General features: G+C 43.5%; 1 protein-coding gene across 5 annotated transcripts in view; it reads right to left on the bottom strand.

Annotated features, from left to right (window-relative positions):
* Positions 1-27588, bottom strand: part of ZFYVE9 (zinc finger FYVE-type containing 9) — a 118181-nt gene that overhangs the window by 9500 nt on the left and 81093 nt on the right. For all 5 annotated transcript variants that reach the window (XM_053313642.1, XM_053313643.1, XM_053313644.1 and 2 more), the window contains 6 exons: positions 24099-24221; positions 23226-23381; positions 13680-13904; positions 12175-12257; positions 11234-11338; positions 951-1101 (listed from right to left, as the gene is read on the bottom strand). In XM_053313642.1, coding sequence (XP_053169617.1) covers positions 951-1101; positions 11234-11338; positions 12175-12257; positions 13680-13904; positions 23226-23381; positions 24099-24221 — 843 coding nt within the window. The remainder of the gene's footprint in view (positions 1-950; positions 1102-11233; positions 11339-12174; positions 12258-13679; positions 13905-23225; positions 23382-24098; positions 24222-27588) is intronic.

The following is a 27588-nucleotide window of genomic DNA, read 5'->3' as shown; positions in this document are numbered from 1 at the left end:
TAAAAGGCTCCTGAAATACCAGGTTCTCAGTCTGCAAGTATCCTTGGATTCTACTTTGTTCCTGGAGGCCTAAGTAGCAGCACCAGCAGCTGCCGCCACCAATAATGTTTTTTTTTTTTTTAAATCAGCTGTGCCTGGTAAGCCAGCTGTGCAACAGCCCCATGCCCCAGTGATCAAAACCTGAAAACAATCATTCATGCTTCAGTACTTCAAGGCTGGATTATTACAATGTTATTTACATGGGGCTGCCTTTGAACACTGTTTGCAAGCTTCAGCTGGTGCAGAATTTTGCCACCCATCCATTTACTGAGGTGGCTGTCTAGAACATATTGTTCCTAGGACTAGCAGCCTTAAAGCAAGCATACTGGTGATGTACTAGGAGCACTTATCTCTGTTATTGTCATGGGGATCAAATCTGTCAAACAACAACATCACTCAGCGTAACGTTCAGCTGAGTAAATGTTGACCACTGTCCAAGAAAGGTGGTAGGACATCCCTAATTCAGAAAGAAGGGCACATCAATGTTTTAGATGTGTAGCATCTAGATCAACCATGGATTGACAAATGGAAGCAAACAAGGAAAAGTGAGCAACAGGATTAGCATGATTGCACAAAGTGTTCCAGGGTTGATGAGTTTTGTAAGATAAATGTATGCCTAATCTCCAAATGCACCATTTTCTGACGCAGGGCTGCACAACTTCAGACCCCTGCAGAACTTGGACTACAACTCCCATCATCTCCATCTATTGGCCAATGGGAGTTGTAGTCCAAAAAGAGCTGGAGGCCCAAAGTTTTGCAGCCCTGGTCTGATACTTGTCTCAGAAGACCAATGAATGAAATCTAAGACTGGTGTGTTCATAATACGCTCATAAAATTTAAAGGTCTTTTTAATAGCCATTCAGAAAATACAAACAGTCATGGGGGGAACCCATTAAGCCAAGCACTCTCACCTTTCCGTGGTTGATTATGAATACTGATGGCCTGCGTCTGGTAGTTCCCATCATCGTTCTGTACACACACTAGATGAGAATCTGCCCTCTCATTGAAACATGCTCCACCCGCTAGAACATGCTCATTGGACTTGTTCATGGCTTTCATCATCTGCAAACAAGCAAAGAGAAGAGCATTTGCCAGTCCACATAATATAAGGCCACAACTTTAAAACAAAACATGTCTTCATATGTAGGAAATGTCCTCCTAGGTACAACCTCTAGAGGAACATACCATCTGGAAAGAGATCGACATTGAATTATTTTCAAAGCTACTGATTTCTAAGCCACTTTTACACTCTATGTTCTTTCAGCTACCATCGAATCAAGGTTTTATACCTCCAAAATAAGTCATAAAATTGTACAGAATGCTTCACAGGCAAAACAGTTCTTCACAGGAGGGCATTGGGCACTATAGGGATAGCACTTTCCCTTGGAACAGCAGGAAGCTTCTCCAGGGGGAGTGGTGGGTGACCCAGACCAGTTCTGCCTAGCAAGCGAGTAGAGTTTTTACAGAGTTCCATCAGGACTTTGTATTTAGCTTCTCAATCCCCACCCCCACAATGTGTCTAGCTAGGGCTGGGCCCCACCTAGGGTTTTTTGGAAAGCAGAGGAGGAGGAGTATTTCCTCATCCACTTGCCAACAGGACCAAAGTGCCAGCTGGGGCAGCAAGCCACAGCCTCCTCAGTCACAAACACCACCCACACCAACCTCTGCATGGGCATGGCGAGGCCTTTTCAGTGCATGGACACACCTACTGAAAGCAGAGAGGAAGAATAGCAATAGCACTAGCCCCAAAGGACAGCACGGCACGGCTGTAGTCAGCACACCAGAAGTTCTCCTCTTTCTGGAGAATTTCCCACTCAGAGGACAAGGTGGGAAGGCACTATTACCCTGGTGGCCTTGGCCCTGACTCCTTCCCCCTCATATAGGGGCAGGTAGAGGACCTAGTAGCCACAGCATGGAATGAGAAAATGCCTTGCGGGGAGGCCCATCAAATCAGGGTCCGCAAGATGCAATTTAGGGTTGGGGAGGGTGGGATACTCACCCCCTCTGATACTGATGGTGTGCCTGGTTTTGGTTTCTCAAGAGAGTGGCCCGATTGAACCCGCCTTTGGTTCACTACTTTCCCATGTGGAATTTGAATTGAGTGCTTATGGCTCTCATGGAGGGTCACTGAGCCCATGATTAAATGTGACTGGCGCACCTCAAAACCTTCTTTTTGGTAGACAATATCTCAGCCAGGAGGGAATCAGAGCTGGGAACCCCAACTATATAGAGATAAGGTGATGCTTAGGCCTCATTCTTCATCCCCAATTTTAATTCTTCATTCCACCAGTTAAAGGATATCTCCTTACTCTCAATCAATCAATCATCTTTGTTACGGTCCAAGACAGGCATAAGATAGAGCAATAGAGCATGATTAAAACAGATTATGAAACCATAAAACTATGTTGTTTAACATTTCTAAACTAATGCTATTATACTAAAAATCTGCTACCTTTGAAAGAGAGGGTAGCTATAAAATTATTAAAATTCTAAGCATATAAGAAGTGGAATATATGAAATGCAAAAAAACAGTGGCTAAAATAGAATATTATAAAATAAATCATCTAAACCTAAATAAAAGCATTAAAAATATCATATAAACAGCAATTTAAAACTATGCAGAGCTGATGCAGGGAAATGGCCTTGCAATCACGACCCAGCGGATCCTACACACTGCCACGCAGAACTTGGCAGTGTTATAAACGAAGGCCGGATCTTCTACCGGGTATAATCATCATTTGAGTGGCCAGGATATTTGCAAAATAGCAGAAATATAAACTTAGTCCGAATGTCTCTGTAAAAGGGGCAAAAAAGGAGTAGTACATATTCTGTGGTTTCTACTTCCCCAATGTCAGAGACAAAGTCTCTCTGCAACTGGAATCTTTTGGAATTTGCCTTCCAGTACTGCAGAGGGAAGGGCATGACAACGGGGGAGGGTATAAGCCCTTCTATGGCTTGAGATTTCTAGCTGTGACAGGTACACAGGGGAGGAAGATTATCTGAGCCTTTCCAAGGACAAGAAGGATGGAACCCTGCCTAGATCAGCAGAGGAGGGAGACTATCCACCAGCAAGAGGCACAGGGTGAGAGCTGGTGCCGGATGCTGCTACTCTGCTGTTCTTCCATCTGCTGCCTGCCTGTGGGACTTCTGCCTGCCACCTCTGTTGCTGATGAGTGTTGGCAGGATTGGAGTCCTGGGCTTGCATGACAGTGCAGTTGCTAGTTCTATCTGCCCGTCCCTGGGCTACATAGGAGACTGCCAGTGGAGGCAGGACCGCCACCAAAGGGAGTTGCCCCTTTGGGAAGTCACTTCGGGGAGCAGTGAGGGTGAGGGCTACCCTCCCCGCCCATTCCAGCATTTTTAGGGCTCAGGGGGAAAGTGAGATAAGGCTTGGGTAAGATTTGTTTTGCATGTTTTAGAGTCTATCTGGAGATGGGACAGTGTGTCCACTGGCCTCAGGGCGGCTATTCCGGTGGTGGTGAGGAATAGAAGAAGTTACACTGGCAGATCAGCAGGTACGCAGTCTGGGAGTGATTCTGGATCCACATCTTTCCCTGGTTCCCCAGATTGAGGCAATGGTCAGAAGCGCTTTTTATCAGCTTCCTTTGATATGCCAGCTGCATCCATTTCTTGAGGTTCATGATCTCAAAACAGTAGTACACTTGCTGGTAACCTCCATACTTGATTACTGCAATGCGTTCTTATGTGGGGCTGCCTTTGTATGAAGACCGGAAACTACAATTAGTACAAAATGTGGCAGCCAGGTTGGTCTCCGGGTCATCTTGAAGAGACCATATTACCCCTGTATTACACGAGTTGCACTGGCTGCCAATAGGTTTCCGCGCAAAATACAAAGTGCTGGTTATCTATATATTTAATTTTCTTAGCCAGCATGCGTGCCCAGGATTTGGCGGCGGAACTCTCGCGACACACTGCGAGAGTTCGGGAATGAGGGAAATGTCAGTTGGGGGTTGGAGGAGCCCAGAGGGGGAGGCTGAGGACGAGGGGGTGCAGCTCTGGAGGGTGGTGGGAGGCTGAGCCACGCCGCCAACAGGAGCCCAGGTGGGTGGCAGCGGCAGCGGGATCCTGAAAATGGCCTGGTGGAGGCTGGCAACAACTGGGGCTGTTGTGGCGGGCATGGGGGCTGGGGGGGGAGACTGGCAGAGGAGGCGGGCAGCGGGTGAGGCGGTGGCGGGCCCTGGCAGAGGAGGCGGCCAGCAGGCGAAAATGACGGGGAGCGGACTGGGGTGGAAGGGGGGGAAAGCGGCGAGGAGAGACTAGCAGCGCTGATGCTGTTCGCCGGTTCAGCTAGTAACCTATAAAGCCCTAAACAGCTTAGGCCCACGGTACTTAAGAAAGCATCTTCTTCTGCATGATCCCCATCGTCCACTGTGTACATCAGGGGAGGCTCATCTGTGGCTACCTTCATGTCGCCTGGTGGCCACCCAGGGACAAGACTTCTCTGTTGTCACCCCGAGACTTTGGAACACGCTTCCCATGGGAATAAGAGTCTTCCCATCTCTAATGGCTTTTTTAAAGTGTTTGAAGACTTATCTTTTTACCCAGGCTTTTTAACTTTTTACATTTTAGACTGTTTATTGATTTGTTTAAAATTGTTTTTAGAATTTTAATTGATTTTAATGTTTTGTTTATTGCTTTGTTGTGAACTGCCCTGAGACCTTGGTTTGGGGCAGTATATAAGTACGTTGAATGACTGAATGAACAAACAGATCAGCCTGGCGCTCAGTGTCCATTATCTTCTGTTGGAGGACTGTTTTCGCCCGGTCATGGCCCATAGCAAGTGGTGGGGTGTGGTAAAGCCCAGGAGCAACAATTTAATCCCCACGGCCCTTTTCCAAGAAGATTTAGGATTGTCCAATAGGCTCAGAGGGGCCAAGCCCCAAGGTTGAGGGATAGTTTAAGCCGGAGGTTAAGAATGGACAGCCACACTCTGGCCTCAACCTTTATTATGCCTTGTTTCCAAGTGTAGAGCGACATTTGAGACACAGCGAGGCACTTGGCGGGCCACTCTTAGGAATTTGGACTGCACCTGCTCTAAGGGGGCAAGATTGGAGGGGCCCCCCGATTGGGCACCATAAAGGAATTCTGTCAACGTCTTGGCCTCAAGTAGTTTGAGCACTGCGGGAATGTTCTGGCCCCCTCTAGTCCATAAGAATTTTAAAATGGTGCGGAACTCCTCTGAGCGATGAGGGCAACATGCTTGCAGTGGGCCTTTCTTGAGCCAGAGGCATGTAGGACCACTCCCAGATATTTGAAACAGGCAACCTGTTCAATTGGCCATTTATACTGCTGGGCTGAGACTTCTGGCGAAAACCATAACTTTAGTTTTTTGATAACTGATTGATCGTTCCTGCAATACTGAGCTAGAGCCGTCAGCATTCTTTTGATACATATGGGGGTCCTAGAGAGGATTGCAGCATCGTTGGCATGGAGCAGGGAGGAAATGCATCTATCCGCCAGCTTGGGAGGGTGAAACTCTGGGCTACTAAGGTGCCTCACCATGAGGGTAGAGGGTAGTTGTCCACAGATACGCCACTTCCCAGACCCTGTAAGGCGGTGGTTTCTTACACAGATTCAAGGCTTTGGGTGGGGCTCTGCCGCCAGGCCTCTTGACGAGGAGATGCTATAGGCAGAAGGGGTGCTGCATGGCTCTGCACTTATTTATTTATTTATTACATTTATAAACCGTCCCATCCAGAGGCTCTGGGCGGTGTACAACAACATTTAAAAGACATAAAAACACACAATTGAAAACATAGTGCTAAAAACAATATAAAAACAATTCAAAAACAATTGAAACCATTTAATTAAAACTAATTAAAATACTTTTAGAAAATAACAACATTTTACAAGCCTTGGAAGGCCAGGCCAAACAAATAAATTTTTAGGGCTCTCTTAAAGGCCGACAGCGAGACTGAACTGCAGATATCTGCTGGGAGTGCATTCCGTAGACCAGGAGCAGCTATAGAAAAGGCCCAGTTCCAAGTCGCCAACAGATCTACCAGTGGTAACTGGAGACGGACCGCTCCAGATGACCTCAACGAGCGATGGAGATCATACCGAAGAAGGCACTCTCTAAGGTAACCCGGACCCAAGCCGTTCAGAGCTTTAAAGGTAATAACCAGAACTTTGTATTTTGCCCGGAAATATATTGGCAGCCAGTGCAGATGTTTTGAGACAGGCATAATATGGTCTCTCCAGGCTACCCCAGAGACCAATCTGGCTGCCCCATTTTGAACCAATTGAAGTTTCCAAACTACGTACAAAGGCAGCCCCATGTAGAGCGCATTGCAGTAGTCAAGCCTGGAGGTTACCAGCTGGTGCATCACTGTTTTGAGATCATTCTCTTCAAGGAATGGACGCAGCTATCGAATCAGCCAAAGCTGATAGAAAGTGCTCCTGGCCATAGACTCCACCTGAGATGCCATGGTGAGGCCTGGATCCAAGAGCACTCTCAAGCTGCGTACCTGTTCCTTCTGGGGGAGTGTAACCCCATCCAGCACAGGAAGATCTGTGCTTGTATGTTCTCCAAGGGCTTGCATGTTCTCCATCAAATAAGCCAAGGGGGGGCATCAAAGGGAGGGACCAGGGGGCCTGTGGCATGGACAATCTGTCTGGGGCAAAGAGCAGTAACACTGTCAAAGTGGGGGTCAGAAGCAAGGAGCACTGACTCAAAGTCTGACAGATGCACTTTCAATAAGCATTATGGGGGGAGAAGTAACCTCCATCAGGTTGGACCAGCTATGCATGCCTGAAGCATGGCCTGATTTTGGAGTTGAGGGGTTCAATTCTTGAGATGGCATGCGAGAGCCGAGTTTCCATATACTGTTTCGGATCCAGATCACTTCCGGAGACTGAGGCTATGCACTAGTCCTCTTTTACTCTTGGCTGCGGTCTTATGTTTTTCATAACTGGAGTCAGTTTATTTTTTAGTTGGAACAGTTCATCTTGAATGGGATTGTGAGGCTGTAAATTAGCCGTCTCTGTGGAGGAAGGTAGATAAAACTTGTCTTGACTGGAAAATTTATTGTGATTGGGGTTAAATACTTTAACAGCTGGGCTGAGAATCTCTTGGCCAGGGATAAGATTTCTTAAAGGCCTTTGAAAAAAAGACTCATTTGGACACGATGTCATAAATTTTCAAGCAATGTGCAAAGCGAGATTTTGGATTTTGAGACCATTGCTGCATTGAAAGAATCTTTTACATTTAGTCTGGAGGGGAGATAGTAGAATGAAGCAAATCCAATAGTTTCTGGCTGAGAGTTTGTAAGGCAAGAAAATGAGTTAATAATTGTCTGACAGTTAGCCCCATTGCAATAATCATATCTGGGGAATTCAAGAACTATTTGAGATGTAGGTCCTAAATTTATTGGCAATCAGTTTCACGTAATGACCACTGGTTCTAGTGTTGTGAGAGAGGGAGGAAAAAATTTCTTTATCAACTTTCTCGGCCCCTGTTCATCTTGCTTGCCCTCTTCTGAACTTCTCTTCTATAATGTCCTTTTTGAGGTATGGTGACCAGAACCGACGTACACAGATCTCCAAATGTGGCCGCACCATCAATTTGTATTCGTGGATTATCGTAATAGCAATTTTATTTTCCATCTGCTTCCTAATAATTCAAAGCATAGAATTGGCCTTTTTCACAGCTGCCGCACATGGAGTTGACACTTTCAATAAGCTGTCCACTGCGACCCTTAGATTCTTCAGTTGGTCAGTCACTGACAGCTCAGACCCCATCAACGTATATGTGAACCTCGGTTCCCCCCCCCCCAAAATATACATCACTATACAGTTGCTATCATTAAATTGCATTTGCCACTTTGTTGCCCACTCCCCCAGTTTGGAGAGATCCCTTTGGAGCTCCTCACAATCTGATGTTTCAACCCTAAATAGTATGCTGTCATCTGCAAATCTGGCCACCTAAGCAGCTTACAGTTTAGATCATCATCTCTCATCACCTCTGTCCTTAAGAGACTCAGTTCAGACAGGTAAATGCTCAGTATTGTCCGCCATGAAGACAGATGCAAAGTATTCATTTAACTTCTCCACAATCACCATATCATCCTTAATAATCCCTTTCAGTCCCATGTCATCTAATGGCCCAACCACCTCCCTGGCAGGTTTCTTGCTTCTGATGTAGTTAAAGAAGTTTTTGTTATTCCCCTTGAAGCTTTTAGCTAAATGTTTCTCAAGCTCTCTTTTCGTTTCCCTTGTCTCCTTATGTTTCTTCTGCCAAGAGTTTGCGATCCTTTCTGTTCTCTTCATTTGGGCAGGACTTCTGATTTCTGAAAGAATTCTTTCCCCCTTTATAGCTTCCTTGACTTTACTTTTAGCCATGCTTGCATCCTTCTGGACTTGGTAGTACCTTTCTTCCTTTTTGGTATACATTCTAAGTGGGCTTCTATTATTGTGGTTTTAAATAAACTCCATGCATTCTGGAGTGAAGTGACTCTCTTGATTATTCCTTCCATTTTCTTTTCAAACTCATTTTAGAGAAGTTTCCTCATCTGAAGTTCAAAGTATATGTGTTCAACTTCCTTAGTGATTCTCTCCTCACATGTATGCTGAATTTGATCACACTATGGTCACTATTCTCTAAAGGTTCCATAACACTGATATCTCACACTCACACTAGGTACTGTACACCACTCAGGATTAAGTCCAAGGTTGTCTTCTCTGTGTGTGTTTCCATGACCAACTGTACTAGGGCACAGTCATTCTGCATATCTAGAAATTTGGCCTTTTGTTATTACCTGAATGTGAATTTACCCAGTCTGTGTGTGGGTAACTGAAGTCACCCATTATTGCAACACTGTCTCTCTGACACCTCCCTGATTTCCTTCTGCAACTCCCAGTCACTATCAGCATTTTGGTCAGGAGTGTGATAGCACATCCCTAGTAACACATTTCCTTTCAAGCCTTGTAGCCACAGAGTTTCTTGATAGTTAGAGTCTATCCCTTCTTTAACATCAGTGCTACTTCACCTCCAATTTGTCCCTTCCTGTCCTTTCTATATTGTTTATATCCAGGATTAACAGTGTCCCACTGGTTCTTATTGTTCCACCATGGCTCCATTATGCCCACTATATCTATGTTTTAATTAGTAACCAAGCATTTCATCTCACCCATCTTGGCTCAGAGGCTTCTGGCACTGGCATATAAGCACCTATATGCTGAACCTCTTACCTGGTCTTTGCTATCTTTCTTATGGCCATTTGGTCTCTTTGCCCAGCTAGCACATCCTTCGGTCTACTCTTTATCTGGTCTACTCTGTCCCCTTCTGGTTTATCTGAAGCATTTACACCCTCACACCTTCAATTGCGTCAACCATGTCAAGTTGTGGAATATCCTTAGGAAAATGGGTGTCCAAGAACATCTCATTGTTCTCATGAGAAACCTAGAGAGCAAACCACAGTCCAGACAGAATAGACTGGAACCAGATCGGCAAAGGAGTAAGACAAGGCAGTATACTTCCTCCTCCTTTATTCAATTTATATGCTGAACATATACTGAGAGAAGCTGGATTGGAAGAAGATGAGAGTGGTTTTAAAGCTGGAGGAAGAAACATCAATAACCTGCGTTATGCTGATGACACCACTCTGATAGCTGAGAATGCAGATGATCTGCAAGCTCTAGTAATGAAAGTCAAGGAGCACAGCAAAAAATAGGACTACAATTAAATGTGAACCTAATGACAGTGGGTACAGCAACCAGCCTTAGAACTGACAATGAAGAGACTGAAGTGGTAGATAGCTTCTCTCTTTTAGGATCGACCATCAACAGTGAAGGATCCAGCAATCAAGAAATACGCCACAGACTAACACTTGGTAGGGTTGCAATGAAGACCTTGGGAAGGATATTGAAGATGCCGCGACATGTCTACACCTACAAAGATTAAAATCGTTCAGACAATGGTTTTCCCCGTGACACTCTATAGATGCGAAAGCTGAACTTTGAAGAAACTAGATAGAAAAAGCATTGATGCTTTTGAACTTTGGTGCTGGAGAAGACTTTTGAGGATACTATGGACAGCCTGGAAAACAAACGCATGGTTCATAGAACAAATCAATCCAGAATTTTCAAAGCATAAATGACCAGGCTCAAACGATCATACTTCAGACACATTATGCGAAGACCCAGCTCCCTTGAAAAGTCTATAATGCTAGGGAAAGTTGAAGGAGAGAGAAGAGGATGACCAGCAGCAAGGCGGATGGACTCCATTATGACAGCAATAAATGCACCACTGAGAGACCTTAAGGCCAAGTTGAAGACAGATCATCCTGGAGAGAATCGATCTATGTGGTCGCTAAGAGTCGACACCAACTTGACAGTACTTAATCAATCAATCACCTTAAGGGATATCATTTGTCACACCAGATACTGCCCAGCTCCTATGGGCTATCTCCCAGGAAACGTTTTTAAAGCTGCTCTGCGACCTTTTTTATTTTAATCGCCAGCAATTTGGTTCCATCTTGGTTCAAGGGCAGCCTGTCCCTTTGTACAGGCTTCACTTGCCCCAAAAGTATCCCAGTGCCTAACAAATCCAAACTCCTCCTCCCTGGCACCACCATATCATCCACATATTGAGACCCTTCGGCTCTACCTGTCTCACTGGCCCTGCAGTTCTGAGAATGCTACCTTGGGGGTTTGGGGCGGCATAAAAATGTGTTAGAAAATAAATAAATAAATAAAGCAAGCAACCTATCAGCCTAAATTTGGCTTCCAGGACTTCCCAACTGCATTTCCCAACAGCTGACTCCGCAGCACTGCCTAACAGCCTATTTAGACACTGCGTGATGATCGCAACCTTTGCACCAGGCAGGCAAGTCACACTGATGACTACATGTGGATCACAGACCCATCTCTCTATACCCCTAATGATCTCCCTGACCACTTCCTCTTATGTAGAGATGTGGCTTCAAACTGAGGCAACCAGGTTCAACAGGAATGTGGCCCCTCCCACAAGGTGCAACTCACCTCAGCCATAGCTGGCTTCTCTCTCCAGGAAAGAGATAAACTAAAAGCTGCAAAAACCAGACACAGAGACTGGGACCTCTCACCTCAAAATCTCCCCCTCCTCTTTGTTTGAAGAAGAAATAAATTGTAGAAAAGCTTGCTACCTTCTCAGGTCTGCTGCTCCATTTCCGAGAGTAGGCTTCAAAACACATACCTCATTATATCTGTTGCTAGGAATTTTGATGCTGGTTTTCCTCACTTCCATATCAACCACTAACCCTTGAACAACCGGCAATGTATATTGGTAATTTCTGAAATCCTGTCAGTGCACAAAACAACTAAATTACCACTGAGAGTTCAAGTGTTAACAATACAGAAAATATAAGGCAGTGTGGAAATACAGTTATTTAAAATAATGTGTTTATTCAGTGGAGATAATGTTTTTCATTATTCTGTGAAGATTATAAAAATTGATATCCTTGATTTCAGAGGCAACACAAGAAATCAAAGGGGGATCTACAAACAATAGTGACAACTAATATTATACAAATAAGATGGTTGTCTGAGTGGTACCCAAATATTAGATTATGTCAAGCGGTTTTGCAGTGTGGGGGAAAACAGAAATTACTTTTGAGTGAGCAGAAATGCGACAGTACACACCTGACTGCCCCCCTGCCTTGCTACTGCAACATTTTTTTTCATTTAGCACTATAAATGCTGATAGCATAGCCCCACAGTGTTTTTTCCTGCTCGAGAGAGCAGCAGTGTCCTTTTTTCAGGCTACCATTGGCTCTTCAAAGCATAGCACTGGCTTTAAAAGATAAGAAGATGGAAAACGACTTTAACTAACTATTTACAAGAGTTGATTAGGCAAGTATTTTCCATTGGTATGTCTACAAGCTATATAGATCCAGCTCAAATCTTCAAAGACATCTGAAACACATCTTTAGTATTTTGCTCTACATCTTGTGTTTTTCATTTCAGAAAGGAATGAAGGCTATTCATTGCATAAAGTCTAATATTTAATAGCTAGATTAAGAAATCTAGGTGTCAAAATAATGTTTATGCCAATATATGTAGTGGAAAGAACACAACATATATCCTTTCCCTACTGCATGACTACAAAAGATATAGAAACTTGTAACAATCACTTACTGCAAGGAGATTCATAATTGTGTGTCCAGTCTCTCCAAATAATGGCTTACGAAATCTGACACTGAAAAGTGGGCACGGATACACTAAGGAAACATCACATTTTAAAAACAGAAATCAGATTCAAATCTATCATCTGAAAACTTTACTCAAAAGAAGTTTGATTTGGATGTTAGGACATCAGCTATAGAAATGTAACTGGTAGGAGGAGGATCAAAGGAACACAGAATTGCCTGTTACTGTTCTATGACAGTGATACACAATGGTGGCTTGATTTAGACATAGCGAAAACAACACTGCATTCCCAAGGATGCTAAATATTTGCATGGGCTTGCTTTGCCATGTTCAGCATCAATATCCATGTAGGAGATTTGAAATTTTACCAGAAGTATTTATATAAACAGTAATATTCAATTCATATAATGTACTACTGATCCAGAAAGGGTAAAATTGTAGATAGAAGGACTTTCCTGCTTCCTATTCTAAATAAGCTACTGTCACAAAAAGTAGAACTAGTATTTCTTGCATAAAGCATTTGGGAAAGCTGGCATTCACAGCTCTAACCTGACTGACTGAGGGCATGTCAGCTCTTTATTAGGGAACAGATGTGTGTTTTAGCACATCCAACCCATGCAAAGTCAAAGAATGTGTGTCCAATCAAGCTATGCTGGTCCATGGCTGATTAAGAGAAATGCACTTTCCAACCTCCTATTTTGGCACAGTGTGCACTGCTGGAAAGATGTCTGCCTTTTCCAGCAACAACTTCTGAGCTCCTATGTGCACACTACAGAGACACACTCAGAGAATGAGAAACTGCAAGTTTACAGGTACAGGTGGCCCTCATTATCCACGCTCCCACATATCTACGGACAGGTGTTAGAGACCCAGCTTCATTATCCGCGGTACAAAAATAGGCCAAAATTCACCTATTCACGATCGCTAAGTGACTGGAAATAACTTCTGGTGTCACATCCAGCCACCGTTTTACAGCACAGAGCCATTTTGAGGCTCTTTTAAAAAACATTCGGGAGGGGCATTTCAGGAGCCCTGGAAATCAAGGTACTGTACAGCTCTACTCTTATTTCTCCCCGCTTCCCACTTTTTTGGCATTGTTGTTGTTAGGAACCCAACCCTAGATTCCCATAGAGGTAAGGTTTCTTTATTCAGGCTTTCCGTACTCACAATTATAGGTAAGAACGGACCTGCAAATAAAGAGGTCCATCTGTATTTCTGAAAGGGGTATGCACGCAAAAGTGCCACTGAATACAATTCTGAAAACAAAGGCTATTCCCATTGCTCCATCCCCCCATGTTTTCAAAGAACAACTACTTCAATGTGGATAATTACTAGAGTGCATCTAGCCAAATGAATCACATTTACAAATGACCTAAGAATAATGGCATTAACAGCTATTTTAAAAAGCCTAAATGAACATTATTTTCTTAACAATTCTATGTAAATGGAGCCAATGCTGGGAGAAAAATCCATCGAAAAGAAATAGTACTTACACCTATATTCAGCTCCAAGTCTCAGCATCAATCGGATGGGAAATACTTTGGCCCATGGAGTCTCCCATTTCTGGATAAGAATTCCAAATAAGTATGGTGGAGTGGGGAGCACCAAGTCCTGCAGTGACTGATATGCAGGTATAACATAGAGGAAGCCACCATGCTCCTTACTGCTAAGGAAACTCTGGCTGAAAAATGAATGTCCTAAGTTGCCCACAACATTACCTATAAAACCAGAAGGAGTCAATTTGTTTCAGTGGGTATACATGCTAATCAAAAATTAAAATCAGACTTGCACAATTCCTATTTGCTACTGTGCACAGCAACAAACTATGTTAAAGCATACTAATTTCAACTTACCTACCTACAAACATCTAAAAAACCCATTTTTAAAAAACACACCCCACCACATTTTTTTGATTACAATCATTTTTCAAACTTGTCAGAAAACTTCAGCACACTAATTATTATTCTTTAATTTTATTACTGTATTTAAAAACTATTTATTAATGAGATCTGCACCATGCAGATTCTCTGTGTGAAGTAGAGATCACCAAAATTCCACCAAGATGGAAAGGAGAATCATTTAGGAACATACCTAGGAAGATAGGAAGCTGTCTTTGCTAAGCAGGATCTGCCCTGGTTTGCATTTATTTTATCAAATTTGTACACTGTCCCAAACTTTTGTCTCTGGGCGGTTAACAATAACATAGAACAAGTTAAAAACATACACAAAACATAACACAATTTGAACAATTTAAAAATCAAAAACAGATTAAAACCTAAACATTTAAAAAGCTAAAAAAGCTTGGGTGAAGAGGGGGATTTTAAAATGCTTTTTAAAAATAGTCAAAGATGGAGAAGATCGTATTTCAGTAGAGAGCACATTCCACAATCTTGAGGCAGCAACTGAGAAGGCCCATCCCCATGTGGCCACCAGCCGAGCTGGTGGCAACCTGAGACGGACCTCTCCAGATGACCTCAATGGGTGGCAGGGCTCATAATGAAGAAGATGTTCTCTTTGAATGGAAGACTACATGTGAATACCATAAGATAGTCCCCTTATGGGATGGGGCCACTTTGGGAAGAGCAGTAGATTCCAAGTTCCCTCTCTGGCATCTCCAGGATAGGGCTGAGAGCAACGCCTGCCTGCAACCTTGGAGAAGCTGCTGCCAGTCTGTGTAGACAATACTGAGCAAGATGGGTCAATGGTCTGATTCCTTATAAGGCAGCTTTCTGTCTTCTAGCTCAATATTTCCTACACAGACTGGCAGTGGCTTTTCCAGGATTGCAGGCAGAAGTATCTCCCAAGACGGAACTTGGAGCTTTCTGCATGCAAGTATGCAACTACTCTTTCCAGAGCAGCCCCATCCCCTAAGGGGAATATCTTACAGTGCTCACACATGTAATCTCCCATCCAAATGCAATCCAGGGCAGACCCTGCTTAGCAAAAGGGGATAATTCAAGCTTGCTACCACAATACCATCACCTTAAGTGGCACAGTGGGAAAATGCTTGACTAACAAGCAGAAGGTTGCCAGTTCAAATCCCCGCTGCTACTATATCGGGCAGCAGAGATATAGGAAGATGCTGAAAGGCATCGTTTCATACTGCACAGGAGGTGGCAATGGTAAACCCCTCCTGTATTCTACCAAAGAAAACCGCAGGGCTCTGTGGGCGCCAGGAGTCGAAATCGACTTGATAGCACACTTTACCTTTACCACAATACCAACTCTCCTCTCTCCTTTGTTTGACAGTAATAGGCAAATATGACTTGTGCATGGCAAGATCTTATGCTATTTTAAAAATGGAACTGCAAGAGACTCAAAATGAAAACATTTGTCCTCTTGGCCATTCAGACAGTAACTTGGTTACATATATGCATATGCACCCCTACTCAATTCTGCGTTTAAAATAGATGCAGTGGAATTTAATCCTTAGAGCAAGTGAACAAATAAGCCATTTCTTACTTTTAAAATGTATTCTTATTAGTTACCGATACTTTATAACTTCTCCCAAGAACCTTCAGTAAATCAGATCTCTTTGAGAACCAACATAAAGATTTATTAAAAGCATATAATGAAGTCTTCCTGCTTCAGAATATATGTGGTTTGAATATTCCACCACATCAACAGACAGTCAGCACTTTAGAGAGACGAGTTCTAGCCTGGCCTTCTCCCTGATGTGCTGATTTTCTAAATGAAGGAATTATGATGGATAAGACAATTCAAACATGTGACCTCCCATCTGCATTGGGGGGCGGATTCAGCTTCAGTTAATCAGTTCAGTATTTCAGCTGAAAACGGAACTAGAACACAACTTCAGCTACTTAAAATACAGATCATGCATGGAAAGCAAAAAAAAACAAAAGGAATTTTAGGGTGGTTTGTTTGCATAAAATGTATATGATTTGTTTTAACTCAAGCTAGACTTATCAGTCACCTCTACAAAAATGCTGCTTATATGGAAAGTAAAGGAATTCACACCCTTTTTTAGTAGTAATCCATAATTATCATTTCTGACAGGGCATTTGAATGCAGCTCAGCAGGAGACTAGTAAATTGAAACCTGAAAGCTTTGCACATACAAAAGGAACACTTTGAAGCAGACATGTGCTAACTGAGTGCTGTCAGGTGTGTATCTTAGGCCAGAGATCAATGAATTTTAGGGAACTGAAAATGATTTGAAAGATTTTGCTTCCCATTGTGTACAACTATAGTTCCTGCGTCCCACTGTCACCTCTGGTTAGAATTTTGAAACAATAAAAAAACCTGCAAGATCATTTTGCCAAAGGGAAGAAGTAGGATGAATTTACACACCACAAGTAGTACTTTTAATCATTCCCTTTCTCTGATATCTCTCTCCAAGCTTTAATATGCTAGTTTTTCTTTGTGATGCAATATGGTAAAGTCCTTTGTTCTGGTCATTAAATTCCAGACTGGTTTATTGGCATAAAAGCTGTAACTTGGTCATGTACTTGTTTAATGTATACAACTGATTCTCTCTCTTTGCAGACTCAGCTTCAAATATATATTGACTAAGTTCCTACCCTAATATCTCTACCTTCTCTTCTCCCTCACCATCCCAAACCCCTTGTCTTAACTGAGATCTCAACTGCTTTCTCCACAATATTCCACCCTCAAGCCTCTACGCCTTCAGCATGCTATTTAAAGGTGGGCTGGGCACTATGTTCTTCAGTTCTTGGACAACCGCCATGGAGGACAATAATCTGGAAACAGGTGAGTTTATCATCAAAGCAGAATAGCTTGCACACTCAATACACACATAGCATAACACTACTGCAGAGGGGTGGTCCGGGAGTGTCTTATGGATATCGACAGATCTCTACCAGATCCATCGATAGTTACAGGTGAGCAACCTGTTTATCTGGATCGAGATCCATAAGAATGGGTGTTTAGCTAGCTCCCCTTGGAGGAGGGTGCAGTAGTAGCTTTTGCAACCCGCTTTAAAACACTTCTCCCGAAGCTCGCCTCAGCAGCAGAGTGCACATCTGTGGTGTAATGCTTGACAAAAGGTAACTCAGTGGAGCAAGTAGCTGCTTTACAAATGTCCGTGAAGGTTACTTCCAACAGGTGTGCAGCTGAAGAAGCGTAGGCAAGGGTAGAGTGGGCCTTGATTGCTTCTGGTGGTTAACATTCTGTGTCTTGTATGCTAGCAGGATGAGTTCCACTAGTCAGCTGGACATTCTCTGCCTAGAAAATACAGGAGCCTTTTACAGAGCCTTTGAAACAAATAGGCTTTTGGTGGACCTGAAGTGCTTAGTGCAATCTAAGTAGTATAACAGTGCTGTACGCACATCTAAGGAGTGCATCACCCATTCTAATGGAGTTGTTTGTGGGGTTTTTTTTTACATTTTATATCCTGCTCTTCCTCCAAGGAGCCCAGAGCGGTGTACTACATACTCAAATTTCTCCTCACAACAACCTTGTGAAGTAGGTTAGGCTGAGAGAGAAGTGACTGGCCCAGAGTCACCCAGCAAGTATCATGGCTGAATGGAGATTTGAACTTGGGTCTCCCCCATCCTAGTCCAGCACTCTAACCACTACACCACGCTGGCCAGCAGTTGATCGGTCTTTGAATAATGTAGGGAGAACAATGTCCTGGTTGAGGTGGAAGCTGGACACTACTTTAAGGAGAAAATCCAAGTCCATTTGCATTAGAACTTTATCAGGATAGATTCTAGTGTATGGCAAGTCTATCTGCAAAGCTGTTAATTCACTTACACGTTTAGCTGTGGTTATAGCTAACAGAAAAGCAGTTTTCAAAGTGACCAGTTTGATGGAGGCAGAACTCATAGGTTCAAATGGGGTCTCTGTTAGTGTTGAAAGGACTAAGGATATGCTCCATTGCTCAACAGGTTTACAAACAGGTAGATACAGGTTTAAAAGGCCTTTTAAGAAAGCCTTACTCTCTGGGTGTGAAGAGAGAGTCTTTTCCTCATAGCCTGGATGTCTAGAGGATAATGCAGCTAAATGCGCTTTGAGAGATACATTGGCTAAACCTTGGACTTTTTCCAATTGACTTGGATCCCCAAGTCTTGGAGAAGAGATCGAATGTATATCGTTTGCGAATGTAACTCTTCTTTGTCTTTGGAGTTCAGAAGCCAGTCATCCAGGTAAGGATAGATCGGTATGCCTTGTGTCCGAAGGTAAGCTATCACTGCCGCCAAACATTTCGTAAATACACTGGGGTGGTGGTAAGATCAAAGGGTAAGACTGTGTACTGGTACACTTGAATTCCTACTGCAAACCTGAGATATTTTCTGTGTTGTTCCCTGATGCCAATGTGGAAACATGTGTCCTTGAGATCCAGCGTCACCAGCCAGTTCTCTTGATATAGAAGAGGTAGCATTTCTTGTAACTCTTATCATGCAAAATTTTCTCACATGGAACAACTTGTTCAGGTGGCGCAGATCCATAATAGCCCATATGCTGCCATCTCTCTTCAGGATCAAGAAATACCAGGAGTAAAAACCCACTCACCTGTGCACCCACTGTACTGGGGCAATAGCCCCCTTGGCTAGGAGTGCCTTCATTTCTTCCAATAATGCTTGGGAGGGTTGCGTGAACTCATCCCTGTAAACTTTGGCATTTTTCTAAACTTTATTGCATAGTCTGAAGATATGATCTTCAGGACCCAGTGGTCTGATGTTATGTAGTGCCATGCAGGGGCAGTGCGTGCCAACTTGATGTTGGTCATTGGCACGAGGATAGAGTTTGTGAGAGAGATCTTGTTGCTTACTTGCCAAGGTGTTGTAGCCCCCAATGGTGGAAAGAGATAGAAGTCTAGTAGGGACAATGGGTGGTCCTGACTCTCAAAGGTGTTTCTGAGATTCAGGTTGCTTAGTGCGCTGAGACTGGTTTTGCTTTCCCTTGCCATGGAAAGGATGTTTGTAGGGCTGATGCTGTCTCCTAAAATCCCAACGCTCTTGTTTCAACATGGATTTTTGTCTTGAATACTGGAGGTATCTGGAGACATAGGAGGAGGTGGGTTTCATAGTCAAAGTCTTAGCCGTGAATTTCAACTTTTTCATCTTCTCCATAGTGGAGTCAGTATTTTCATTGAATAAGCCTTTTCCGTCAAAACGTAATCCTTCAACCTTTTTTTTTATATCTCCGTGCAGATCTGTCAAGCGAAGCCACGCGTGTTTGTGTAGTGAAATTGCTGCTGCCAAAGAACAGGACTCCGACTCATCCAAGTGTTTGACCATATTTAACTGTTGTCTGGTAAGTGCAGCTGACTTATCCAGAGTTTCCTGATCTTCTTGGAAACCTTAGGAGAAGCCAGGGGACCTAGTTCCCAATGATGCAAGTGCTTCCCCTGCAGCTGAGGAGTGTGTAAAACCACAGGTATGCCATGGCGAGGTTGCCAAGTCTGCTGCTGGAAGCATACCCATTGCCTCTTGGGTTAGGGGTCGTCTAGTTGTTGATTCCCTCGGGGTCCCCGTTTCTGATGTTTGAGGGAAACCCTTGAATGTTGAAGTTCAGGGAGTGCTGGAGCTAAATCTAAGATAGACAGTAAAATGTGTGCTGTTGTAGTATCCAACACTGCCTCCCTGTCTTCTTCCTCAATATCAAAGGTTGGTATTTCTGTCTGACATCGAGGGGTCACTAGCTTCTATGCCAACAGAAAGCTGTATTCAGTGAAAAGCTTTTGGTGTCATAGTAGCTTGAGTCAATATTGATGGCATCTCTTGATGTCGATCAGCAGGTGTAGATGGGGGCGACCAATATATCTGTGTCAGTGGCAGTGAAAGAAAGCGGCTCTCAATGTCGACAGTTTGGGTGACAATGTCCGTTCAGTTGACGGTTTTCAAATATTCAGTCTCCTTCAAAGTTGAAGCCTTTGATGTTGAACAATGCTTGTTGCTTTCGATTTCGATTGCAGAAGGTCTCGAAGGTAGGTGTTGAAGCTCAGAAGGAGATGGTATTCTTTCCTTCATCAGACCTATTTTCTTGGATGTTTTTGATTTATGAGAAGAACGAGGGTCTTCCATGTCTGAATGTTTTCTCTTTGCTTTCAAACCTTCCTTTGTTGTCTTCGATGAGAGTTTCGGTATCTGGTAAGAAGCTAGTGCCGAACTCGATGTCGATGGTTGTGGCCTAGTAGGAGGATGCATTGGAGTCAACATCGAAGCCTTTGATGCTGAGGCTGAAGGGCAGTGTTCCATCGACTTCAAGGGACATACAACCTTGTCATAAATAGCAGCACGAAGCCATAAAACCTGATTTTTTTCTGGTTTGTTTTGAGAAGGACAGGCAAATCTTGCATGAGAAGACACTGTGCTCTTCCCCCAAACAGATTAGGCACAAATCATGGAGATCCTTTGAAGGGAGCTTGGCATTACAGCCAGGGCATCTCTTGAAGGTCGGTTTCTCTTCAGCCATTTTAGGGGTGATCCAAACTGTTGTCAAAGTCTGTTCCAAATTCAGAAATAACACCAGAAAAGTTCAAAAGCTGTTCCACACAATTAACACCAGAGAAGTTCAAGAGCCATTCCAGTCAAAACCAATAATCCGTTTGTAAATCTCTTTCGCAGATAAACTCAGAAAAAGAAGAACTAATCCGACGAGGAGCAACAGCCCGAGGACTGCACGCAACGGCGGTCAGAAAAGAACTGAAGAACATGGCACCCAGCCCACCTTTAAATAGCATGCTGAAGGAGTGTAGGTGGGGCTTGGTTGCTTTGACGAGCTGCAGCATGCTACCGCGTGGATCCTTGCGCAGGTGCATTACCCATTCTTATGGATCTCAGTCCAAATCTTTTAGTAGTGTAAAACATATTCCTCTCTCTCAACTGCTTACACCATCAGAACAGAAGGCAAAACATATACGAAGAATGCACTGTGGAGCACTGGAGAAATTAAGAACATAAGAACAGCCCTACTGAATCAGGCACAAGGCCAATCTAGTCCAGCATCCTGTTTCACACAGTAGCCCACCAGATGCCTCTGGGAAGCCCACAGACAAGAGGTATGTGCATACCCTATCTCCTGCTGGGATTGAGTATTGAGACTGGTATTGAGAGGCATCCTGTCTCTGAGGCTGGAGGTGGCCCACAGCCACCAGACTGGCAGCCATTGATAGACCTGTCCTCCATGCATTTGTCTAAGCCCCTTTGAAAGCCCTCCAAAATAGTGGCCATCACCACATCCCATGGTAAAAAATTCCATAGATTAATTATGTGCTGTGTGAAAAAAGTACTTCCTTTTGTCTGTCTTAAATTTTCCGACCTTCAGTTTCATGGGGTGAACCCTGGTTCTAGTGTTTTGTGAGAGGGAGAAAAATTTATCTCTGTCCACCCTCTCCACTCCATGCATGATTTTATACACCTCGATCATGTCTCCCCTTAGTCACCTCCTTTCTAAGGTAAAGAGCTGCAGATGCTGCAGCCTGGCCTCATAAGGAAGGTTCTGGAGGCCCCTGATCATCTTGGTTGCCATCTTTTGCACCTTTTCCAGTTCTATAATATCCTCCTTAAGATACGGTGACCAAAGCTGTATGCAGTACTCCAGATTAGGGATGTGCACGAACCAGTTCAGAGGACCTTTTACGGTCCTCCAAACCGGTTCGAACCCTGGCCGGCTTGAGGGTTCGATGGGGGAGGGGTGGCTTTAAGGGCGGGGGAAGATGCACTCCCCACCGCCGGCCGCATTTCCCCTGCAGGCACAGGATTCCCTAAAAGTCCATCAGGGTGGCAGTGTACCTCCCTGCCACCCCGTTCCAACGTTGTCTGGAAGTAACCGGAAGTAGTAGCTGCCACTGTGCTCGTAGGGTGCACGCAATGTTCACAGTCACAGCTACTACTTCCGGACGTCAGAACGTGGTGGCAGGGAGGTACCCTGCCGCCCGATGGGCTTTTAGGGAATCGTGCACTTGTGTAGGAAACGCGGGGGGAGGGGTTAAGTGCATCCTCCACCACCCTTATACTCACCTCCCCTGCCATTGAACTGGCCTCCGCCGGTTCCGTGCACATCCCTACTCCAGATGTGGCTGCCGCATAGATCTGTATAAAGGCATTATAATATTAGAAGTTTTATTTTCAATCCCCTTCCTAATGATCCCTAGCATGGATTTAGGCTTTCTCACAGCTGCTGCGCACTGAGCCAACACTTTCAGTGAGCTGTCCACCACAACCCCAAGATCTCTTTCCTGGTCAATCATCAACAGCTCGGATCCCATCAGTGTATATGTCAAGTTGGGGCTTTTTGCCCCAATGCGCATCACTTTACACTTGCTTACACTGAACCACATTTGCCATTTTGTCACCCACTCCCCCGTTTGGAGACTTTTTGCAGCTCTTCACATTGATTGAGTGCTATGAGTCATGAAGATCATCTGCTCACAAAGCAAGAATAATGTTTTTAACAATACAGAGTAACTCATGATCAAATTTGTTTGTGTTATAGTCCTGAAATACAAAAATAGAACATGGTCCCCCCAAAAGCATAAAAGTATTACCAACACCATATGTTGGATTTAGATTAAAGTGTGTAAAGCCCCCATGTCCTGCTTTCCTCACAGCACTGCGGGATAGCATATCAAAGAGCACCAAAAACAGAATTCAAAAACATTATGTAGAGGCCATCAATTATGAAACACTGTGATGAAATTGCATGGAATATAAATTCAGAATGCCAGATCAGACCAGCATCTGAAGACATGGTGTAAAGTACTTTGATTAGTTAAAAATCTTATTTAGCAATGTGTTAGCAGATTTGACTGTTTTATTGAATTTCCCCACTATGACAGTATATGACAGCCTTGAGATCATAGACTATATTCAGTGACCTTTGGGTTTGAGGGGCAGTCTCAAAATAGACCTGTATGTAAGCAGACGTGTTGTCCCATTTCCTCTAAAGCAAGGTAGACAACAGAAGGACAATCTGGCGTACAACTCGTAAATTCTACCTAACTCCTTGTATGACAGACCAACAATGAAGAACCTGCTACACATCTCTTAGGATTCAATCTCTGGGGTAGCTAAGTTATCATCAGCCACCACAATTTTTAAAGAGTTTTCTCACCTGCCAAGGCATCTCGATAAAGCTGTACAAAGTGACTGAAGATATCCTTGGGCAAACACTTCTCATCAGGTAAACACTGGAGAAGTATTACTATTTCTGACTGACCTACCGCATGCATTCCCTTTGTAGTAAAGCACCAGCACTTCCGGTTCACATCTGTAGAAGAGAAAGCACAGCCAGTATTTGAAAAAGTGAGTACACAGCTGAAAAATGCATTGAAACATGGAAAGCTGCTCATTCTCTCATGCCAAACTACATGATTAGGAATCTTCCTAACTTTTACTTTGATGGAAGGAGAAGGGGATATGAACTTATATGCTTATGAACATGTAACCCTTTCCCCATATTTTTCTGATTAAAATCCTGTCCCAAAGCTGCTAGTTGCAGCTATTCTCTCCCCTGCATGGGGTGGGGTGGGAGGACCCACAACTTAAGAGGCACAAAAACACCATGATTCTGATCTGGCACTCCCTACAGCTCCCATTAATTTAAAAAACAGCAGCAGGATCATCGATTTCCCATATCACATCTAGTTGCACCCTTAAATGACCCTATCACATCAACTTTCAAGTTTCACTCCAAAATATTGTTGCGCTACTACTGAGTCCAGAAATTAGCTGCAGCAAAACTAAGATATATTTTTTAATTTCTGAATTGGTATTTTGGGACTTAAAGAGAAAATTGCTGCAAAAACTATCCTGGGCTTTGTCACACAATTACTTTGGAGACACAGCACAATTTACCTCCTTTACTAGAGGATAATTTTCTGTTTGTGAAATTATTTCAGAGATACTTTTTATAAGCCAATGGAAATGTGTTTAATGCATTCAGTGTAGCACATCATTGTCATATTCCCCATATAAAAGCACTTACAATTCACAATTTTAACCATGGACAGCAAATTTGCATTTAACACAAATACAAGAGGGTCAGGACCACCATCTTCTAGCTGTTGCATCACAGATATGTGAGATGGTTTTTCTTCTACAGCATAATCTTGAGAGAGAAAGAGAGAGATTACTCATCAAATGATACTGTAAAACACTGTACACAATTTGGCCATACCACACCTCTGACACGTAAGAATAGTAAACTAACTTCTTTTTTTCCTAACCTGAAGGGTGTGTTTCAAAAATATGTCAACAGTACATTTTCAAAAGTTTCCATGGTAACCTCTGAAAAATGCATGTTATCAGTCATATCCACAGCAAAGCAATACTGAAGTTTAAACACACACAAAAATCAAATCTTTGATCTACGTTTCCTAATATTATTGTCTGATCTAATAAGCTAAACATAGCAAGCCTACAACAGCAGTTTGATATGGCAGCCCTAAGACATTCTGAGCATTTATCTCGTGATGCAGCAGAATACATATGGATTTCCACCCCAACATTTCATAAAACATGATTCTGTGGCAGCATTACAGAAATTATATATAGCGTTAGACCACCAAAGCCAGGGCTGTGTTTACCAATGCTGCAAATCTATTCAGGTAAATCAAAATGATCTCTTTCCAGACACAAAAAAATACTTTCTTGGATATAAATTCAACAGTTTTATGTGGTTAAGGCTTTTCTGAAAATGCTGCACTTAAACTACTGCTTTCTCTTTCTGTCCCAGAGATCACAATCAACAAGTTGAATTCACAGCTGCATCCAGAATGAAGACACTTTACCAAAAAAAATTTGCATGATTGCTTTTTAATAATTCATCCAGCTTTTTAGAAAAATATTCAACTGACCAACCATTCTTCCAATAAAAATATTAAGCAGGACATACTATAAGAAAGTCAAGAGATGTAATTAATGCATTTGTGTCCTTTGTGCACAGACATTTCATGCACCTCAGTTAACTAAAGGGTCAGTCATTCAATGACAAGGAGGGAAGGAAGTTTTCTGTCCCCAAGTTATTTTGCTTTACTTCCCCGCCACAAGAGAAAAAAATAACCTTTTATTTATGTGGGAGAAACTAGCCCTTATAGAAGCGGAGTTATGGAGCAAAACATGCAGTCACTATTCTGCTCAGAAATTATTTTCCAGACAATTTACATTTTATGCAAATTAGGCACCCGGATCTGAAAGCCAGAATATGATAACCCTAATCCCAGTCACTGAGAATGAATCTTTTAAAAATCTGCATCGTTTTGCCCTTTGTTCCTTTTTCATTGCCATGCTAAATTAGACCAGAACACCGAGAACTGGTTTTTATGTTTATGATGCTGTAAAAAATGTTTTGGGTTTTGTTTGTTTTTAATCAAGTTGTATACATGGTATAGGACTTTTTTTAAAAAAAGAAGGCTGTATCTTGAAGCATTTCCACACTTTTATAGATTCAATGTAATCCTCATTTTGTTTATATTTTAATATCAGATCTACTAACAGGATAGGTACTTGTCAGAAGCACCACTTACTGCAAAAATCACCAAATATCATCATCTTTGAAATATATCCACTGTAGTCATTGTTATCAATTAGACGTATGACAACTGATCAGTTTTAGATGGCTAGCTAATAAGCAATAAAGCAAGTACTGTAGCTCAATACATTCTTTTATGAAAAGAGTTACAGGTAATCATTTGATTTGGTAGATCACTGCAATCAAAGATACACAATGGCCAGGTTCAGACATAATGTGAAACCAGAGTTAAACGGAGAAGAGGTTGAAACTCCAGTACATCAGAATTCGGGAAACTGCAGTTTTGGAACAAAAGCGACCTGTGGTTTTCCTCGACAAACTCCAATTTGAACCTCTGGTTTGGCCACCGAAACATTACGTCCAAACCCAACGCCCCTGTAACCACTGTTTTGTGCTCGTTTTCAAACCACAATCAGAGGCAGTAGTGTAGATGCGCGCAGAATCGTGGCTGCTCCTTGCCTACAGTGCTTCTCACTGGCCACCTCTCCGAGCTGCAGCCCTGTTCCTCCTGTCACCCTCACAGCTACGGTTGCTCGGCAGTAGGGACACCACCCTGTTGCATCCTTGGCCTGTCAGCCTGTCAAGCGGCACAGTCACACAGGGGTATTCCCTCTTCCCACTCTGTCTCTCACTCCCCACACCTGGCACGCAGAAAGGAAATCATATGGGATGACTGGACAGGCACAGAGTGCTTTGCTCCTTGAGAAGGAAGTGACAATGATGTATGTTCAAAAGCACCAACACTCCAGGTGGCAACATAATCAGGGCACCTCATCACAGTACAATGAGCGGAACAAATGACTGGGGTGTGTGTGTGTGTGTGTGCCTGGGCCTGGGTTTAAACGGCAGCCTCAGGCAGGGATTTTCGAGCAGCCAAGTTCTATTTTTTTTTTCCACAGAAAGGTTGGGGAAGAGCGACCCAGCCCCTTCCACTTTGACACATATGTCAAATCGCTTTCACTGGGGCAATGCTGTCCCTGCTGCCTGGCCCTTCTCATGAGTAAGCCTAGGGATCACAAACACCTTGTTTGTGATCCCTAGGCTTACTCATGAGAAGGGCCAGGCAGCAGGGACAGCATTGCCCCAGTGAAAGGAGCGATTTGACATACGTGATGACGATGAATGCTGAAGACAATGTGATGACGAGTGAAACGCTCACTCACAAGAGTGCCAGGCCAAGAGGATCACCCCTCACAACTCCTCAGAGGGGAGGGGAGAGAATTGCCAGCCAATTCTATAATGATGATGCCTGATGGCAAAACAATCTCCTTCTCCCATGGACCACTCTCTCATGAGTGTCAGGCCTCTGGGGTTCTATATCAAGCCATGGAGGAAAGCTGCAAGGATGGGTACCCCAGTGGCTGCTCTCCCTGACTTGGCAATGGCTGCAAGTAGGTGTCAAAGCATGCCCCCTGACAGTCCATCCACCTACCTGTGTGCACAAGATCAGGGCTCCCCTCTCCTGCGATTCCCTGTGCCAGCAGATCTGCATATGAAGCAATGCTGGACTGAATCCAGGGATTTTGAATAGGTTTAAAGGTCTGTTCCAGAACCAAGCATTTCCCCCATCCACACACAAGGCCAGAAGCATCAAAATTTCCTTTGGGTGCATGCAAGGCTTCACAGGGAAGGGGAAGGTTGCAGATATTCTGTTCCTATCTTTTATTATGGAGAGTTGGCGGCCCCTTTGGTGGATTAGCTCAACTCATGAGCACACAGTCTTAAGGGAGATCTAGGACTCACACCCTGTGGTCCTTCCCAGTAGGCTGGCTCTCTCATGAGAGGGCAAGCCCAATAGCAGCAAGCTGCCAGTGGAGCTGGAGTTCAGTTTGGTCCGCATAGACTGGGTGATCCCTTGCAGTAACATCCTATGTCACAGCGGGACAACCCCCACCCCGCTCCAGGATCTTTTGCCTTCCCGCATCTACAGATCCCCTCCTGGGAA

The sequence above is a fragment of the Hemicordylus capensis genome, chromosome 4 (assembly GCF_027244095.1).
Source record: "Hemicordylus capensis ecotype Gifberg chromosome 4, rHemCap1.1.pri, whole genome shotgun sequence".
In the NCBI taxonomy this organism is placed as follows: Eukaryota; Metazoa; Chordata; class Lepidosauria; order Squamata; family Cordylidae; genus Hemicordylus; species Hemicordylus capensis.
The sequence above is the reverse complement of the archived record's forward strand: the minus strand, read 5'-3'. Positions and strand labels throughout refer to the sequence as shown.